Source organism: Salmo salar, chromosome ssa28 (genome assembly GCF_905237065.1).
Source record: "Salmo salar chromosome ssa28, Ssal_v3.1, whole genome shotgun sequence".
In the NCBI taxonomy this organism is placed as follows: Eukaryota; Metazoa; Chordata; class Actinopteri; order Salmoniformes; family Salmonidae; genus Salmo; species Salmo salar.
This window is the reverse complement of record NC_059469.1, coordinates 233,416-254,639: the sequence shown is the minus strand read 5'-3', so window position 1 is coordinate 254,639 and position 21,224 is coordinate 233,416. Positions and strand designations below refer to the sequence as shown.

The following is a 21,224-nucleotide window of genomic DNA, read 5'->3' as shown; positions in this document are numbered from 1 at the left end:
CCGTATCCTATCATTGTTCAGCCTGCGATTCTCATCTCCCTGAGATGTCAAAATGAGTGGTAACCGGTGTAGGAACTGTGCTGGCTCCTGCTCCACTGATTCAGACTCCTACAGTTTGACTAAAAATCGTGGTGAATCCTGCCAACAACGCCAACTGACAGACGGCTAGTGAAGCTCAAACCAAGTTTACTCACTCACTGGGTCACACAGCTGTATAAGACAAATACATATTTACACAAACCCATTTATACTTTCCTCCCATGCTGAGTCTCCTTAAACATCTGGACAGCCAATACATCTATGTTACTAGACAGGACTTTAGTGATGCCTTTTCTTTCTCACTTACTCTGACCTGACCTTGGCCCAAATTCCTCACTCCTCCCCAACTCATGGCTGTCCTGTTGACTTGAACCAGGCTGTGGCTCTTCTCCTCTCCATAGGATACCTGATATCTAACTATAACTTGTTCTGACAGAATGTTAACTTTTTGCGTTCCCCTTTCTCACTCAGTATATTTCCATACCCTCAGTTCTAATATGATAACATGAATAAGGATATGTCATAGAAGTCAGTACCCATCAGTCAAAAGGCTATATAGCCTATTATTGAACATGCAACTAACTGATGTAATGAAGCAGCTAATAAAAACAATTTTCAAACATTTCCAAAAATGCAATTCGAGGGGGAAACACTGTTCTATATAGTGCACCTAATGCGAGCGGTTCCATATGTGACAGAGATGAAAATCTGTTACAAAATTAGAAAGAGAATCTAATAGCAAGAACTAGGATGGATTGCTAATATGACTGGGATTGTGCATTTGGCTTTTGGACAACGAAATAATGTTGATATGTAAACCAATAGAACAGGAGAGAAATGCTGGTTAATGGCATGAGGAGGTCTAAAAATATTGCCTCAACATTTCTATGGTTGGATTGTGGCTAGACTACTTTGATGCAAGGTAATACATTCCTCATTATTTAATGTAAAACAAAACGTTCATGTTTCAGACAATTATACTGCCTTAAGCTTACATTGTAATGTGCTGATAGCCTGCCTACCGTTGATTTATAGCCTATGCACTCAAATTGCAAATGGGATGCGCACTTTAATTACGAGTTGAGATTGAGAAATAATAGTAGCCTTTTTTATCGTGGCCATCAAAGTTTTTAACACGTTATTGCATTTTAGAATACTTATTTGTTGCCCAATGACTGGGCTTTTAAAAGCACACATTTCACTCCAGTGCCAGTACTGCTCTCGCGTTGTCTGACAGGTGATAGGCCATTCCACTTTAAAAACTAGGCTCTGTATGCTGTAAGCGTGTGGTAAATAAGATAAATGACGACCAAAAACCAATACACACTCGGCAATTTAATTCCACTAAGTTATGCAAATTTTACCTATAGACCGATAAGCATCACTAGTACCAATATGTGCTGTAATTTGTTTATTCAACTTAACTGTCATTACAAAAAAATACATTCCGTTGCATGAACCACATCAGTTAACATAATTTGAATGAACATTATACATTACCATGGAAGTTATTGCATCACAATTCCAGGCAGCCATTGCGAGTGTATCCATGAGTTTACCAGTCAAATTGCCACACGAATGCCCCGCCATCTCCTCAGTCAGCTGTTTGTTCCCCCCCAGAATTAATATAGACCATACCAGTCAAAAGTTTGGACACACCTACTCATTCAATATTTTCTACATTGTAGAATAATAGTAAAGATGTAAAAACTATGAAGTAACACATGAGGAATCATGTAGTAACCAAAAAAGTGTTAAACAGATCTAAAATATATTTTACATTTGAGATTCTTCAAAGTAGCCACCCTTTGCCTTGAGGACAGCTTTGCACACTCTTGGAATTCTCTCAAACAGCTTCATGAGGTAGTCACCTGGAATGCGTTTCAATTAACAGGTGTGCCTTGTGGAATTTCTTTCCTTAATGCGTTTGAGCTAATCAGTTGTGTTGTGACAAGGTGGGGTGGTATACAAAAGCTGGCCCTGTTTGGTAAAAGACCAAGTCCATATTATGGCAAGAACAGCTCAAATAGGCAGAGAGAAATGACTGTCCATTACTTTAAGACATTAAGGTCAGTCAATTCGGAAAATGTAAAGAACTTTTAAGTTTTCTTCAAGTGCAGTCTCAAAAACCATCAAGCGCTATGATGAAACGGGCTCTCTTGAGGATCGCCACAGGAAAGGAAGACCCAGAGTTACCTCTGCTGCAGAGGATACCTCCATTGGAGTTACCACCCTCAGAAATTGCAGCCCAAATAAATCCTTCAGAGTTCAAGTAACAGACATCTCAACATCAAGAAACATAAGCAATGGACATTAGACTGGTGGAAATCTGTCCTTTGATATGAGTACAAATGTCAGATTCTTGTTTCCTACTACCGTGTCTTTGTGAGACGCAGAGTAGGTGAACGGATGATCTCCACATGTGTAGTTCCCACCGTGAAGCATGGAGTCGATGGTGTGGGGGTGCTTTGCTGGTGACCCAGTCTGATTTATTTAGAATTCAAGACACACTTAACCAGCATGGCTGCAACAGCATTTTGCAGCAGTACGCCATCCCATCTGGTTTGCGCTAAGTCCCACTATCATTTGTTTTTCAACAGCACAATGACACAACACACCTCCAGGCTGTGGAAGGGCTATTTGACCAAGAAGGAGAGTGATGGAGTGCTGCATCAGATGACCTGGCTTCCACAATTGTCCAACCTCAAACCAATTGAGATGGTTTGGGATGAGTTGGACCGCAGAGTGAAGGAAAAGCAGCCAACAAGTGCTCAGCATATGTGGGAACACCTATGAAAAGCATTCCAGGTGAAGCTTGTTGAGAGAATGCCAAGCGTGTGCAAAGCTGTCATCAAGGCAACGGGTGGCTACTTTGAAGAATCTATATATTTTGATTTGTTTAACACTTTTTTTTGGTTACTACATGATTCCATATGTGTTATTTCATAGTTTTGATGTCTTCACTATTATTCTACAATGTAGAACATAGTACAAAGGAAGAAAAACCCTTGAATGAGTAGGTGTCCAAACTTTTGACTGGTACTGTATATTCTATATAGCGTGTGTGATATATTTATTATAATTATTTTTGTAAAAAAAAAATTCAGGATATTTTATTTTCATGACGGTCTTTATCCATAAATGTTGGTTATAGGGTGTTTGTGCCAGCCCTATTTAAGAGTACCAAACCTCTCTTCCAATAACAGCTAGTTTTCAGTGTTCCCCACTCAGACCACTCCCAGACAGTCCTAGCAAAAATATTGATTGAGAAATTGCTCTTTGCTAAGAAGGTATTTTTGTATCTTTTTTTTTACAATTTTAATTGAAAACAATCACAGTAAGGTACTTTTAAGATCGCGTTAAAGCAGAATTCTGAGTTTTTCACACCCCCCAAAAAATAAAACGCATAAGAAATATCTTGCAGCGTTTTGTAAAAACAGATCTAAATTGCTTCTTACTGTAATTTATGCTCAGCATTAGACACAGTTTGTGCTTCAATTGCACTTCTCCACTTAGATGAAAATACTTTTCTCGGTGTAGCCTGCTTTTCTCCGGTAAATGCAAGATTAACTTCAAGCAAAACATTAGGAAGTGTAGCTGGCTACATTATTTCTATGATAAATATTAGAAATATGAATGCCATGCATCCTTTTTTTGCAAGAAAGACACTGCTTTTTCATTGTAAGCATGTCTATTTGTGTGGCTGCTAGTCAAAATGCCTTGCTCTTCTGTTGTCATCTGATCAAAATGAAGCTTTTTTCTGCTGAATGTGTTGCACTAATGTATTTTCTGTCAAGGAAAACTAGTTGCACGCCACTCTAATGAAGCAAAAAATACACTTGTTGACTTTCAATTTCAAACGCAGATTTTTTGTTTGTTTTAAAAATCCAGATTCCTGAACTCTAACGTGACCCCTTATACTTAATTGTTTCCCAAAATGTATTTGATTTTGAGATAAGAACTGCTGCATTGGACCTTTTAAAGTTTTTAATTTCTGCAAGTGCGTTATCTTTTGATTGTTGTATTCGCCGTCTTTCAGATATCTTTTTGGTTACGCATTGCACAACTCTGACTTGCATGTAAATCATGTCAAAGGGAGCTGTGCAAGATGTTGTGTGTGTTTTTCTCAATTATTCAGCCTCCTATGCTTATCATACTCTGTGTAGAAATTTCTATCCCAGTGTGATTTTGATGTGCTTTGTTTTTTTTCTTTGTGCCTTGCAGCACAAAAATGCCACAGCAGTACTGGAGTACGAACGAATGGCAGAACTTGACTTCGAAAAGAGGGATTTCAGAAAGGCATGTTACCCCATTCAAACACATACCACACACACACACACACACACACACACACAGACATTGGCAGTCAACCCAGTTGTGAGATGGTAGCTGTTGTCTTCTCTGCTGCAGGTGGTGTATTCTATGGACAAGGCCCTGGGATTGGCGTCCACCTGCCATCGCTTCAAAATCCTTAAGGCTGAGTGTTTGGCCCTACTGGGTCGCTACCTAGAAGCCCAGTCTGTGGCCAGGTATAAACCAATCAGGCACTAAAGTGGGGCAGGAAGGAGTGGAAGTTAAGAGGATTATCCAACCAAACTCTTTACCAGGACATTTGTTTCAAATTTGAAAGGCAGGTTTTATATCTGTGGTACTATATACACTACAGTGCCTTGCAAAAGTATACATCCCTCTTGGTGTTTTTCCTATTTTGTTGCATTACAACCTGTAATTTAAATAGATTTTTATTTGGATTTCATGTAATGGACATACACAAAATAGTCCAAATTGGTGAAGTGAAATAACTTGTTTCAAAAAAATTACAAAAAATTAAAAACGGAAACTGGTGTGTGCATATGTATTCACCCCCTTTGCTATGAAGCCCCTAAATAAGATCTGGTGCAACCAATTACCGTCAGAAGTCACATAATTAGTTAAATATAGTCCACCTGTGTGCAATCTGTGTCACATGATCTCAGTATATATACACCTGTTCTGAAAGACCCCAGAATCTGCAGCACCACTAAGCAAGCGGCACCATGAAGACCAAGGAGCTCTCCAAACAGGTCAAGCACACAGTTGTGGTGAAGTACAGATCAGGGTTGGGTTATAATTTTTTTTTATCCGAAACATTGAACATCCCACAGAGCACCATTAAATCCATTATTAAAAAATGGAAAGAATATGGCACCACAACAAACCTGCCAAGAGGGCCGCCCACCAAAACTCACAGACGAGGCAAGGAGGGCATTAATCAGAGAAGCAACAAAGAGACCAAAGAGAACCCTGAAGGAGCTGCAAAGCTCCACATGGAAGCTATGGAAGAAAGTACTCTGGTCAGATGAGACAAAAATGTTGCTTTTTGGCCATCAAGGAAAATGCTATGTCTGGCAAACCTAACACCTCTCATCACCCTGAGAACATTATCCCCACATTGACGCATGGTGGTGGCAGCATCATGTTGTGGGGATGTTTTTCATCGGCAGGGACTGGGAAACTGGTCAGAATTGAAAGAATGGTGGATGGCGCTAAATACAGGGAAATTCTTGAGAGAAACCTGTTTGTCTTCCAGAGATTTGAGACTGGGACGGAGGTTCACCTTCCAGCAGGACAATGACCCTAAGCGTACTGCTAAAGCAACACTCGAGTAGTTTAAGGGAAACGTTTAAATGTCTTGGAATGGCCTAGTCAAAGCCTCAATCCAATTGAGAATCTGTACACCTGCGGAACCCATCCAACTTGAAGGAGCTGGAGCAGTTCTGCCTTGAAGAATGGTCAAAAATCCCAGTGGCTAGATGTGCCTAGCTTATAGAGACATATTCCAGGAGATGTGCAGCTGTTATTGCTGCAAAAGGTGGCTCTGCAAATTATTGACTTTTGAGGGGTGAATAGTTATGCATGCTCAAGTTTGCAGTTTTTTTGTCGTCTTGTTTGTTTCACAATAAAAACATTTTTGCATCTTCAAAGTGGTAGGCATGTTGTGTAAATCAAATGATACAAACCTCCAAAAAAATCTATTTTCATTCCAGGTTGTAAGGTAAGAAAAATGCCAAGGGGGTGAATACTTTCGCAAATAAGTCACTGTGTATATATACAAAAGTATGTGGACACCTCTTCAAATTAGTGGATATGTCTATTTCAACCACACCCGTTGCTCACAGGTGTATAAAATCGAGCACACAGACATGTAATCTCCATACAAGCTCACAGAATGGAACCGCCGATTGCATGTCTCGTTAAAATGTTTATTTTTTAAAGTATTTGTCACCAACAGATGCATATCTGTATTCCCAGTTATGTGAAATCCATAGATTAGGACCTAATGAATTCATTTAAATTGCGCTTCAGTCCCGTTCTGCGAGCTTGTATGGAGATTGCATGGCTGTGTGCTTGTTTTTTTTATACCTGTTAGCAATGGGTGTGGCTGAAATGGCCGAATCCACTCATTGTAAAGGGTGTCCACATTCTTTTGTATGTACGTACAGTGCATTCGGAGAGTATTCAGACCACTTGACTTTTTCCACATTTCGTTACGCTAGTCTTATTCTAAAATGGATTAACTACCTTGTGCTTAGGTTTGTTGTCCTGTTGGAAGGTGAACCTTCGCCCCAGTCCGAGGTTCTGAGCACTCTGGAGCAGGTTTTCATCAAGGATCTCTCTGTACTTTGCTCTGTTCATCTTTGCCTTGTTCCTGACAAGTCTCCCAGTCCTTGCTACTGAAAACCATCCTCACAACATGCTGCCACAACCATGCTTCACCGTAGGGATGGTTCCAGGTTTCCTCCAGACATGATGCTTGTTATTCAGGCCAAATAGTTGGTTTCTTGGTTTCATCATGGTCAGAGTCTTTAGGTGCCTTTTGGCAAACTCATAGAGGGCTGTCAGGTGCATTTTACTGAGAACTGGCTTCTGTCTGCCCACTCTACCATAAATGGTCTAGTTGGTGGAGTGCTGCAGAGATGGCTGTCTTTCTGGAAGGTTCTCCCGTCTCCACAGAGGAACTATAGAGCTCTGTCAGTGACCATCGTGTTCTTGGTCACCTCCCTGACCAAGGACCTTCTCCCCTGATTGCTCAGTTTTACTGGGTGGCAGAGAAGAATGGTAGAAGCTCCCCAAATACAGGTGTGCCAGGCTTTTACATTTTTTTATTTAACCTTTATTTAACTAGGCATGTCAGTTAAGAACAAAGCTTGTAGTGTCATACCCAAGAAGACTTGAGGCTGTAATCGCTGCCAAAGGTGCTTCAACAAAGTACTGAGTGAAGGGTCTGAATACTTATGTAAATGTGATATTTCAGTTTTTTTATACATTTGCTAAAATTGATAACCTGTTTTGATAACCTGTATGTAGATTTAGAGGGAAAAAACTAAGCAATTTTAGAATATGGCTGTAAAGTAACAAAATGTGGAAAAAGTCAAGTGGTCTGAATACCTTTGGTCATGTAGTGTTATTTTGTTTTCTTCAGCTGTAATAGGATGTTTGTAATTTTTCATGGGTTATAAACTTTTTCAACTGTCGAATTTCACTTCAGCCCATATTTTTTTTTACAACTATTGGTGACTAACATGAGTTAAAATTCAATTACAAACCCCAGGAACATTGCCAGTTGATGAGGCTTCTTTTGCCCTAATTTTTATGTTTGCTCCAGTTAGGGGAATATCAAAGTCAGATTCTTTGTCTTATGAATCTTGTCTTTTCTCTCCCAGCGATATATTGAGGATGGACTCGACTAACGGAGACGCTCTGTACGTGCGAGGCCTGTGTCTGTACTACGAGGATTGCATTGACAAAGCTGTGCAGTTCTTCGTGCAAGCACTGCGCATGGCCCCAGACCACGAGAAGTCTCGTCTAGCTTGCAGAGTGAGTCACTCAACTTGCGCCTGTACTTATTTTAAAATGTTGAAATGATTTACTCGTGTAGAGTAGTTTTATGTCATTGGATAGTGTACAGGGAGAGGTCTGTACTAGGCCTACCTCTTACTGGCTATATTTCGTTTTTTAGCTTAACAAATCCAAGTCACAAACATAACAACCATTTTTAATAGCACCAATACTAAAAAGCATCAGTATTCCTCACAATAAATACTGTTTCACTACAATATATTTTGGCCAACAGATGTATTTATACCTACAGCTTTCGAAGATCTATTGATTGCTTTAACTTGATCATAGTATACCAGTACCAAAACGTTGTGATACTTATACCGATCCAAAGAACCCACTGGTGCCTGTTATAATTGTTTTCTGAAGTTGTGTTTATAAATTCAGTTACATTTTGTAATTTCATTTAGCGTGTTAGAGCCTAGAGCACAGGCCAGTCTGAGCACAAAAACAAAGAAACCGGCTTGTCTCTAGCCAAAACCATTCAAAAGTTATGACCCATATTACCGGAGCAACCCTTTTTTTCTTTCTGTCGTGTATTAGCGTGCATGTTGTGGGACGTTTTAAAGTAATCCTAGGCTGCTAATTATTGTTTTGATAACAGCCTTGTTCAGTCATGTTACATACAGTAGCTAGCTAACAACCTGGTAACTTCACCAGCAGACCTAGGCTATAGGCACATATTTGGATGGCACAGGAAGAAAGGAAAAAGGTTAGCTACTGAGAGAGATGTGCTTCAAAGATAGGATTCATATAGGCCTAATGTAAGCCTAAGCTATAGATCTTAATAAAAAATTAGGAACGCTAAGCCACTGTGATTTTCACCCCCGTGGTATCATGTTACTATTTGGCCTTGTATTGTGAGTAAAATGTTGGTATTGTGACAACACTACTTGATCAATAGAGGGTGGCGCAGTGGTTTAATGCACTGCATTTCAGTACAAGAGGCGTCACTGCAGTCCCTGGTTTGAATCCAGGCTGCATCACATCCGGCCGTGATTGGGAGTCCCATAGGGCGGCGCACAATTGGCCCAGCGTTGTCCTGGTTTGGCCGGGGTTGGTCGTCATTGTAAATAAGAATTTGTTCTTAACTGACTTGCCTAGTTAAATAAAGGTTACACATCAGTACTGTAGCCCGCGATTTGAGTTCTACTGCATCTGACGTACTGATTCAATGTGGTTGATATCTACCTAAAATCAGAATGCTAAAGCTTTGAAAGCCAAGAAGGAGGAGGGAAACAAAGTGTTCAAGGACAGCAACTTTGAGGCAGCCTACCGGCTCTACTCAGAGGCCCTGGCGATAGACCCCAACAACATCAAAACCAACGCCAAGCTCTACTGCAACAGAGGCACCGTCGGGGCTAAGGTGAGAACCTCAACTGGAATGCTCTAGAACAAGGTAGAGTTCAGGAACAAATGCGCAAAAACATTGCAGAATTAAGTGTTCATATTTGGCAAGTTCAGGTAGTACCTCATCTCAAAAGTGTTCTCCCAATTTATGGAATACTAGACAGGACTGGGAAAGTACTTTTGTAAAAATCCTGAATGTACATAATGGCCAGACCTTAAATAATACTACAAATGAAAAAGGAACCCAGATATGTCACATGGGGTAAAAATCTGAAGCACCACCAGAGAGGAAGTGCAGTGGCCAGGAAGAGGGAGAAGACAGAGCAAGATGACTGGGCCGACATTCTGCTAATTTTCTGAGAGAAACATCCAATATCAATTCAGTTTTCTGTTCCCAAAACTAGAATCTGTTATGAACTGTAGTTGGAGCAGCCTTAAGGGCAGTAAGAAGCAGGAAGCAGCAGGATCCAGTGTAAAATAGTGTCCAGTTTATTCACAGTGAAAAGGTGGTTCCATATGAAGATATAATATGGCAGAATATTTACAATCAGTGTCTTCGGTAAGTATTCAGACCCCTTGAATTTTTCCACATTTTGTTACGTTACAGCCTTAATCTGAAATGGATTAAATAAAAAATCCTCAGCAATTTACACACAATACCCCATAATGATAAAGTCAAAACAGTTTTTATTTTATTTTTTTATTTGTTCACATTTATTAAATATAAAAAACAGATACCTTATTTACTTAAGTATTCAGACCCTTTGCTATGAGACTTGAAATTGAGGTCAGGTGCATCTGTTTCCATTGATCACCCTTGATGCTTCTACAACTTGATTGGAGTCCACCTGTGGTAAATTCAATTGATTGGACATGATTTGGAAAGGCACATCAAATCAAATTTATTTTGATGTAAGAACGCTTACATCAGCTGATATATCAAAGTGCTGAACAGAAACCCAGCCTAAAACCCCAAACAGCAAGCAATGCAGGTGTAGAAGCACGGTGGCTAGGAAAAACTCCCTAGAACGGCCAAAACCTAGGAAGAAACCTAGAGAGGAACCAGGCCATAAGGTCCAGTTTATGTCAGAGCAAAAACCAAGCCATGAGGTCGGAGGAATTGTCCGTAGAGCTCTGAAACAGGATTTTGTCGAGGCACAGATCTAGCAAAGGGTACCAAAACATTTCTGCAGCATTGAAGGTCCCCAAGAACACAGTGGCCTCCATAAATTCTTAAATGGAAGAAGTTTAGAACCACCAAGCCTCTTCCTAGAGCTGGCTGCCCGGCCAAACTGAGCAATCAGGGGATTACGGCCTTCGTCAGGGAGGTGACCAAGAATCCAATGGTCACTCTGACAGAGTTCCAGAAAGACAACCATCTCTGCAGCACTTCACCAATCATGCCTTTATGGTAGAGTGGACAGACGGAAACCACTCCTCAGTAAAAGGCACATGACAGCCCACTTGAAGTTTGCCAAAAGGCACCTAGACTCTCAGAGCATGAGAAACTAGATTCTCTGGTCTGATGAAACCATGCCAAGCGTCACGTCTGGAGGAAACCTGGCACCATCCCTACGGTGGCAGCATCATGCTGTAGGGATGTTTTTCAGCGGCAGGGACTGGAAGACTTGTCATGATCGAGGGAAAGATGAACGGAGCACAGTACAGAGAGCTCCTTGATGAAAACCTTCTCTAGAGCGCTCAGGACATCAGACCGGGGCGAAGGTTCACCTTCCAACAAGACAACGACCCTAAGCACACAGCCAAGACAAAGAAGGATTTGGCTTCGGGACAAGTCGCTGAATGTCCTTGAGTGGCCCAGCCAGAGCCCAGACTTGAACCCAATCTAACATTTCTGGAACTGAAAATAGCTATGCAGCAATGCTCCCCATCCAACCTGACAGAGTTAAGAGGATCTGCAGAGAGGAATGGGAGAAACTACCCAAATACAGGTGCACCAAGCTTGTAGCGTCCTACCCAAGAAGATATAATACAGGAATGATATGTTTTCCGTTTTAGATTAGTTGGAATTCGGTTTCATTAGAGAACAAATTGATACGATTCGATGCACAAACTTAAACACATTAATTTTCCATTTTAAATTAAGATCTGCTGCTGACGGAGCTCATGACCTGGGCCTCTAAGTTGGATCTGTCTGAGCTGACTTCTCTATTGTATGAGTCAGTGCGGAGATTAGCATGTAAATCTTGGTGGGACAAAAAAAAAAAAAATGATGCTTGCCAGCAAAGCCACTACACAAAACGAAACAATACATTAATTGCACTATACCGGTGACAAATGGTGCCCACAAACTGTTAGGGCCTACATAAAGCTGTCCCAACAGCAGAGCTTTCTTTTCAGAACCATTGAGTGAATCCTTACCACTAATACACCTGGTTATCAGCGGAGCTTTGTCTGACAGCGAAACAGTTAATTCAGCCTCATTTACTCCTTTTTTTAAAAACACAGCTGATATGGCTGACTTGTGTGCAAATTATATAAAAGTCTGGCATTCTCTGGATTTATGGTGCTTTCAAGACAACTGGGAACAAAGTTGAATCATGACGTCAGTGATCTTCTGGTTGGAGCTCTAGAAAGAGGCCGGAGTTCCCGACTTCCAGTCGCAGCTAGTTTTTAATCACAGTTCCCAGTTGTCTTGAACTCGTTGAACTCAGATTTCAGTTTCCAGTTGTTTTGAACGTGGCAGAAGTCATGCTGGATTGACAGCATGGCCAATGTATTGTTTATCCCTTTAATCTTGGAAAAGAGACCCTTTGGACCACAGACCCACTGTTGCCAGAGAATTGAATGTTAATTTCTCTACCATAAGCCGCCTCCAACGTTGTAAAGATAATTTGGCAGTACGTCCAATCGGCCTCACAACCGCAGACCACCTGTAACAACACCAGCCCAGGACTTCCACATCCGGTTCTTCACCTGCGGGATCATCTGAGACCAGCCACTCGAACAGCTGATGAAACTGAAGCTTATTTCTGTCTCTAATAAAGGCCTTTGGGGGGAGAAACTCATTCTGATTGGCTGGTTCTGGCTCTCAAGTGGGTGGGCCTATGCTGTCTCAAGCCCACCTATGGCTGCGCCCCTGCCCAGTCATGTGAAATCCATAGAGTAGGGCCTAATTTATTTATTTCAATTGACTGAGTTCTTTAATATAAACTGTAACTCAGTAAATCTTTGAAATTGTTGTGTAAATTTTTTTGTTCAGTGTAGCTATGACATAGTCAATGAATAAACAGTGCATTCGTAAAGTTTTCAGACCCCTTGACTTTGCACATTTTGTTACGTTACAGCCTTATTCTAAAATAGATTTTGTTTTAATTAATCGTCAATCTGCATGCAATATCCCAGAATGACAAAGCAAAACAAATGCTTTAACACAATTTTGCAAATGTATAAAAAATTGAAAATTGAAATCACATTTACATAAATATTCAGACCCTGTACTCAGTACTGTGAAGCGCCTATTACAGCCTCAAGTCTTCTTGGGTATGATGCTACAAGCTTGGCACACCTGTATTTAGGGAGTTTCTCCCTTCTCAGCAGATCCTCTCAAGCTCAAGCCCCTGTGACAACAATTTTGGACCCCCTTGTGGCCCCCCTAAATGTGGAGTATGAAATAATTTTTACATAACTAATTTTTGCTATCGTTCTACTAGGGTAGCCTAGTGGTTAGAGTGTTGGACTAGTAACCGAAAGGTTGCAAGTTCAAATCCCCGAGCTGACAAGGTACAAATGTGTCGTTCTGCCCCTGAACAGGCAGTTAACCCACTGTTCCTAGGCCGTCATTGAAAATAAGAATTTGTTCTTAACTGACTTGCCTAGTTAAATAAAGGTGTAAAAAAAAAAAATATATATATATATATATATATATAAAATAATAATTGACAGAAAATGCTAATAAATTGTTGAATGATAATGAACATGGTGTTTTGCCTGCTAATGCCTGCAATGCAGTGAAGAAAATGATATGACAACAATAACGTCTAATGTAACTGGCCCCTCTAACAGTACAACTGGCCCCAGTTTGGCCCCCCCCAGTTGAAATGGTCTAGAACTGCCACTGTCCCCATCCAACCTATTTTCAGGTCTCTCCAGAGATGTTTGATGGGTTCAAATCTAGGCTCTGGCTGGGCCACTCAAGGACATTCAGAGACTTGTCACGAAGCCACTCCTGCATTGTCTTGGCTGTGTGCTTAGGGTCTTTGTCCTGTTGGTAGGTGAACCTTCGCCCCAGTCTGAGGTCCTGAGCGCTCTGGAGCAGGTTTTCATAAAGGGATCTCTCTGCGCTTCGTTCATCTTTCCCTTGACTAGTCTCCCAGTACCTGCTGCTGAAAAACATCCCACAGCACGAGGCTGCCACCACCATGCTTCACCGTAGAGATGGTGCCAGGTTTCCTCCAGTCTTGACGCTTGGAATTCATCACAGCAGAGAATCTTGTTTCTCATGGTCTGAGAGTCCTTTAGGTGCCTTTTTGGCAAACTGCAAGCAGGCTGTCGTGCCTTTTACTGAGAAGTGGCTTCTGTCTGGCCACTCTAACATAAAGGCCTGATTGGTGGAGTGCTGCAGAGATGGTTGTCCTCCTGGAAGGTTCTCCCATCTCCACAGAGGAAGTCTTGAGCTCTGTCATAGTGGCCATTGGATTCTTGGTCACCTCCCTGACCAAGGCCCTTCTCCCCTAATTGCTCAGTTTGGCGACACGGCCAGCTCTCGGAAGAGGCTTGGTGGTTCCAAACTTCTATTTACTGTGTTCTTGGGGACCTTCAATGCTGCAGACATTTTTTTGGTACCGTACCCCAGATCTGTGCCTCGACACAATCCTGTCTGAGTTCTTCGGACAATTGATTAGACCCCATGGCCTGTTTTTTTTTCTCTGACATGCGCTGTCAACTCTTTATATAGACAGGTGTGCCTTTCCAAATCATGTCCAATCAATTTAATTTACCACAGGTGGACTCCAATCAAGTTGTAGAAACATCTCAAGGATGATCAACGGAAACAGGATGCACCTGAGCTCAATTGAGTCTCATAGCAAGGGTCTGAATACTTATGCAAATAAGGTATCTGTTTTATTTGTAATAAATTTGCAAAACATTCTAAAAACCTGTTTTCGTTTTGTTATTGTGTGTAGATGTTTATTTATTTAATCCATTAGAATATGGCTGTAATGTAACAAAATGTGGAAAAAGTCAAGGGGTCTGAATACTTCCCAAATGCACTGTATAGCACAACTTTTGGATTTCACCCCATCTTAGTTTTTCCATAGTGATCTAATCCTCTCGCTTCGGCCATGCAGTGCGCCTCGCAAAAGTGATTGCTCGTTTTGAAATTATTGCCTTGTATCTCTAAATGGACCATGTGCACCAGAGCTTTTCAATTGGCGGCCCGCGGGTCACGTCCGGCCCGTTTATCAATTTTAGAATGGCGTTTTGATCAATTCTGTACATTTAGTTAAAAGAAATATGCAAAAATATCCTCGCAAATTTCCGATGTTTAGTGCCAAAACTGCTCAGATGCAGACTTTATCACAGATTGAGAGATGAGTGCTTCACCCAATATCACGCGGACAGCTGTGATAGTTGCTGCCACTCCCAAAAATATGATGGTAAAACGTTTGGTGTTATATATATTTTTTAATAAGATCATCTTTGAGATCCAACAATCACCAAAATATAAACTGGTCAGTCAGGGAGAATCTAAAATTCTCAATGTCATGGCTTGGGGCCCCCATTGATTTTATGAGTCACTGAGATAGCATAAGAACACGGCATAAGCCATGGCAAAATGTGTAGAATTGCAGGTAAATTAGCTTTAAAATGCCAACCTTTTGTCTCAGCGGCCAAGAGGAGGGCCTTGAATGAGCTGGAGCAGTTTTGCCTTGAAGAATGGGCAAAAATCCCAGTGGCTAGATGTGCCAAGCTTATAGAGACTTACCCCAAGAGACTTGCAGCTGTAATTGCTGCAAAAGGTGGCTCTACAAGGTATTGACTTTGGGGAAGGAATAGTTATGCATGCTCAAGTTTGCATTTTTTTTTAAAATCTTACTTTTTATTGTGAAAAGCAAGAAATATTTTGCACCTTCAAAGCATGTTGTGTGAATCAAATGATACAAACCCCCCAAAAATCTATTTTCATTCCAGGTTGTAAGGCAAGAAAATAGGGAAAATGCCAAGGGGGTTGAATACGCAAGCCACTGTATCTTAAACATTTGAATCGGGGACCGATGTGTATCGGCGAATCATTGCATCCTTAGTAACAGGCATCTTCATTATAGCCACTTTTACATTTTCCGTCCAAATAGACATCTCAAACAAGCGGTAATACTTTACGTTTTTTATTTTTTTTATTTTTATATAATACTGACTCTGTTGACCAGTATTATAAACAGGCAGCAAAACGTATTACTTATGGAGCCGCACATTGCCCACTCTCCCGCTACACATGGACATGTGAACAATGACAGACATGGAGCTCCAAGATGCACGGATTACAAACATAGGAAACATTTAATATATGGAAATAAACAAGCTTTTTTTCTCATCAGTGTAGCGAGTGTTCATGTGCATCTGAACATCGCATCCACTTGGAGGATTGCAAAAGGATAAATTACTGAAACTGAATGGGCTCCTGAGTGGCTCAGCGATCTAAGGCACTGCATCTCAGTGCAAGAGGCATCAGTACAGTCCCTATAGGGCGGCGCACAATTGGCCCAGTGTTGTCCGGGTTTGGCCAGGGTAGGCCGTCATTGTAAATAAGAATTTGTTCTTAACTGACTTGCCTAGTTAAATAAAGGTTCAATAAAAAATACCTGAAAAAAAAGTGCCATTCTGCAACTTGACCAAACATTTCAACACGATTAGCCTTGCGCACAGTTAATACTCATGATACTGGCGAAAGAGTTAAAGTACAACAATATATACATTTAGGATAAATTCATTACTAGATATAAGGGAAACCATGAATGCGCCAAACCATTTATAAGGGGAATTACCGGACGTGCTACCTGTCCCAGACCTGCTGTTTTCAACTCTCTAGAGACAGCAGGAGCGGTAGAGATACTCTCAATGATCGGCTATGAAAAGCCAACTGACCTTTACTCTTGAGGTGCTGACTTGTTACACCCTCGACAACTGTGAATATTATTATTTGACCATGCTGGTCATTTATGAACATTTGAACATCTTGGCCATGTGCTGTTATAATCTCCACCTGGCACAGCCAGAAGAGGACTGGCCTCCCCTCATAGCCTGGTTCCTCTCTAGGTTTCTTCCTAGGTTTTAGCCTTTCTAGGGAGTCTTTCCTAGCCACCGTGCTTCTACATCTGCATTGCTTGCTGTTTGGGGTTTTAGGCTGGGTTTCTGTACAGCACTTTGAGATATCAGCTGATGTAAGAAGGGCTATATAAATAAATTTGATTTGAATTAAATAATGTGCGTTCATGACGAGAGCGGCTGAGTCCACTTCATCACACGAACAGAGCGCACGTTTCTTAGAATTTAACCTTTGCCAAGTTGTAAAAAATGCCATTGTTTAGGAGTGCAGATACAAATTCAAGTTCCTGCTCACACGTACTTCAGAGAATAGGCCTTCCCTAACAGAAATATGCAAATACATGCTAAAATGCGCCAATAGGATCTCACCAGCTCATGCTTGGCTCAGCCTAACTCCTTGCTTGTTCTGCCCAATGTGTCTCCCAACTCCCATTGTAAAAGGCCCATCTTGGGGTTAGTTAAAAGTACATTTGATAATACTTTACATATGTTAGCAATCCAAGCTAGATTCTGGAAGCTGAGTCCCTAATTGTTTGAAACGCATGCCATCTGTTCATTTTGTATCTTTACTTCCTCTCCTTCAGCTGAATAAACCTGATCAAGCAATCGAAGATTGCACAAGTGCAATAAAGTTGGACGACACATATATCAAGGCCTATTTGAGACGAGCCCAGTGGTAAGCTATGAAAAAGTACTTATTACAAGTGGCTCAGACTTGGAGCGATAATCAGTTAAGATCTCCCATGGTGGGTGTTTCATGCAAACACCTTAGATGACGGCAGTTTTGTTGTTAGCCAAGGCTTGCCAGCAAGAACTACCCTCTCCTGATTGGCTGTGGCGTGGTCGTGTCGTCGAAATTTTCTTAATATTGAGACATTTCAATTCTGGTCGCTAGCTCTCTCGTCGCTGATCGTTAAGTCGCTGGGTCTCTCCTCTTGTTTCCCCCTTCCATTGAAAATGACTGGTCGCTGGTAGCTAGGCTGCTGAATATCTCTTCCAAGAGATTCTGCCTTTTGACTCTGAGACAGTGAGACACTTAACTCTGCTTGTGTTTTCTGCAGTTATATGGACATCGAACAGTATGAAGAAGCTGTACGGGACTATGAAAAGGTCTACCAGACAGAGAAGACAAAAGGTATGTTGGTATTGCAACCATAGTTTACTTCATAGTCACCAGTGTTTCACTCATTTCTTGAAATGTTCTTGATGGTGATGGTTGATTGCATTTGTTCATTCGGGTGAAATTGCTCACTTTTGTTAACATTCTCTCTTCTGTCTTTCCCTCTATTTCCCTTTCCCTCTGTATAGAACACAAGCATCTCTTGAAGACGGCTCAGTTGGAACTGAAGAAGAGCAAGCGGAAAGATTACTACAAGGTTCTGGGGGTGGGAAAGAATGCCACAGAAGATGAGATTAAGAAGGCCTATCGGAAACGGGCCCTCATGCACCACCCAGGTACACCAACACACACAGGCAACACCATTGAGGAGGAAGACTCTGACCTGAGTTCAAATAATATTTATATTCTTTCCATTACTCCAGGCAGGCTCAATCAAACATCAACGTTTTTGAAAGAGAACCAACACTATAGAATAGATACTTTGTTTTCAATTGGTTAGAACGGAAATTTGTCTTTTGCCTTTCCCAACACCCCCATATATAGACTCACACATTGAGAGGCACAGGGTCAGCTGCAGTGCAAGCACCCCTGGATGGAGAGCAATTGTGCCTTGCTTAACCTGTTAGGGCTAGGGGGCAGTATTGACACGGCTGGATAAAAAACATACCCGATTTAATCTGGTTACCACTCCTACCCAGTAACTACAATATGCATATACTTATTACATATGGATAGAAAACACCCTAAAGTTTCTAAAACTGTTTGAATGGTGTCTGTGAGTATAACAGAACTCAAATGGCAGGTCAAAACCTGAGAGATTCCTTTACAGGAAGTGGCCTGTCTGACCATTTCTTGAACTTCTTTTCCATCTCTATCTTTTACTAAGGATCTCTGCTCTAACGTGACACTTCCTACGTCGTCCATAGGCGCTCAGAGCCCGGGAAAAAACAGAATGTCGTCATCCCAGCCCCAGGCTGAAACACATTATCGCCTTTCTCAAGTGGCCGATCAAGGGACTCTGGGCTTAGGCGCGTGACCCGACCGCCCCCGCCTTTGTGATTTTTTTTCCTCTGTTTGCCGAAAAGGAGATTCCCTGTCGGAATATTATCGCTTTTCTACGAGAAAAATGGTGTAAAAATTGATTTTAAACAGCGGTTGACATGCTTCGAAGTACGGTAATGGAATATTTAGAATTTTTTTGTCACGAATTGCGCCATGCGCACGACCCTTCTTTACCATTTCGGATAGTGTCTGGAACGCACGAACAAAACGCCGCTTTCGGATATAACGATGGATTATTTTGGACCAAACCAACATTTGTTATTGAAGTAGCAGTCCTGGGAGTGCATTCTGACGAAGACAACAAAAAGTAATCAAACTTTTATAATAGTAAATATGATTATGGTGAGTGCTAAACTTGCCGGGTGTCTAAATAGCTAGCCCGTGATGCCTGGGCTATGTACTTAGAATATTGCAAAATGTGCTTTCACCAAAAAGCTATTTTAAAATCGGACATATCGAGTGCATAGAGGAGGTCTGTATCTATAATTCTTAAAATAATTGTTATGCTTTTTGTGAACGTTTATCGTGAGTAATTTAGTAAAATGTTAGCGAATTCCCCGGAAGTTTGCGGGGGGTATGCTAGTTCTGAACGTCACATGCTAATGTAAAAAGCTGGTTTTTGATATAAATATGAACTTGATTGAACAAAACATGCATGTATTGTATAACATAATGTCCTAGGGTTGTCATCTGATGAAGATCATCAAAGGTGAGTGCTGCATTTAGCTGTCTTCTGGGTTTTGGTGACATTATATGCTAGCTTGAAAAATGGGTGTCTGATTATTTCTGGCTTGGTACTCTGCTGACATAATCTAATGTTTTGCTTTCGTTGTAAAGCCTTTTTGAAATCGGACAGTGTGGTTAGATTAACGAGAGTCTTGTCTTTAAATAGCTGTAAAATAGTCATATGTTTGAGAAATTGAAGTAATAGGATTTTTAAGGTTTTGAAAATCGCGCCACAGGCTTCAAGTGGCTGTTACGTAGGTGGGACGAATTCGTCCCGCCTAGCCCATAGAGGTTAAGGGCATAATTGCAGGATGTTATATAAGAGATCAGAGAGCAGCCTTTCCCATTTTCATTTTTGTGTCGCTGGGAAATACCAGCTACAACGCAACGGTCAAGTAAAGCGTTCTAATTTTCAAACGAATGTTTTCTATTTGCCGGTCAGATCGTCACAGTGCGGCCACGCCAGAGGTACAGAAGGAGGAGGAGAAGAAGTTTAAAGAGATGGGCGAGGCCTTCACTGTGCTCTCTGACCCCAAGAAGAAGACTCGCTATGACTGCGGCCATGACCTGGAGGACGACAGCAATAATATGGGAGGTCAGTAACCACCGGTCTAAACTCAGCAAAAAAAATGTCCTCTCACTGTCAACTGTGTTTATTTTCAGCAAACTTATTAACATGTGTAAATATTTGTATGAACGTAACAGGATTCAACAACTGAGACATAAACTGAACTAGTTCCACAGACGTGACTAACAGAAATAGAATAATGTGTCCCTGAACAAAGGGGTAGGGGGGTCAAAAGTAACAGTCAGTATCTGGTGAGGCTACCAGCTGCATTAAGTGCTGCAGTGCATCTCCTCATGGACTGTACCAGATTTGCCAGTTATTGCTGTGAGATGTTAACCCACTCTTCCACCAAGGCACCTGCAAGTTCCCGGACATTTCTGGGGGGGATCCAACAGGTCCCAGACGTGCTCAATAGGATTGAGATCCGGGCTCTTCGCTGGCCATGGCAGAACACTGACATTCCTGTCAGGAAATCCCGCACAGAACGAGCAGTATGGCTGGTGGCATTGTCATGCTGGAGGGTCATGTCAGGATGAGCCTGCAGGAAGGGTACCACATGAGGGAGGAGGATGTCTTCCCCATAACGCACAGCGTTGAGATTGCCTGCAATGACAACAAGCTCAGTCCGATGATGCTGTGACACACCGCCCTAGACCATGACGGACCCTCCACCTCCAAATCGATCCCGCTCCAGAGTACAGGCCTCAGAGTAACGCTCATTCCTTCAACGATAAACGCGAATCCGACCATCACCCCTGGTGAGACAAGACCGTGAAGAGCACTTTTTGCCAGTCCTGTCTGGTCCAGCGATGGTGGGTTTGTGCCCATAGGCAACGTTGTTGTCAGTGATGTCTGGCGAGGACCTGCCTTACAACAGGCCTACAAACCCTCAGTCCAGCCTCTCTCAGCCTTTTGTGGACAGTTTGAGCACTGATGGAGGGATTGTTCGTTCCTGGTGTAACTCGGGCAGTTGTTGTTGCAGGTGTTGTTACACGTGCTCTGCCGCTGCGAGGACGATCAGCTGTCCGTCCTGCCTCCCTGTACTGCTGTCTTAGGCGTCTCACAGTACGGACATTGCAATTTATTGCCCTGGCCACATCTGCAGTCCTCATGCCTCCTTGCAGCATGCCTTAGGCACGTTCACGCAGATGAGCAGGGACCCAGGACATCTTTCTTTTGGTGTTTTTCAGAGTC

At 41.8% G+C, this 21,224-nt stretch overlaps 1 protein-coding gene across 5 annotated transcripts in view; it reads left to right on the top strand.

The window, feature by feature from the left end:
• LOC106589259 (dnaJ homolog subfamily C member 7) overlaps nt 1-21,224 on the top strand; it is a 112,690-nt gene that overhangs the window by 81,144 nt on the left and 10,322 nt on the right. For 4 of the 5 annotated variants that reach the window (XM_045710139.1, XM_045710140.1, XM_014178978.2 and 1 more), the window contains 8 exons: nt 4,264-4,338; nt 4,450-4,568; nt 7,743-7,896; nt 9,119-9,283; nt 17,139-17,230; nt 17,616-17,689; nt 17,863-18,009; nt 19,905-20,057. In XM_045710139.1, the coding sequence (XP_045566095.1) occupies nt 4,264-4,338; nt 4,450-4,568; nt 7,743-7,896; nt 9,119-9,283; nt 17,139-17,230; nt 17,616-17,689; nt 17,863-18,009; nt 19,905-20,057 (979 nt within the window). The remainder of the gene's footprint in view (nt 1-4,263; nt 4,339-4,449; nt 4,569-7,742; nt 7,897-9,118; nt 9,284-17,138; nt 17,231-17,615; nt 17,690-17,862; nt 18,010-19,904; nt 20,058-21,224) is intronic. The other variant, XM_045710142.1, reaches the window with a different exon arrangement.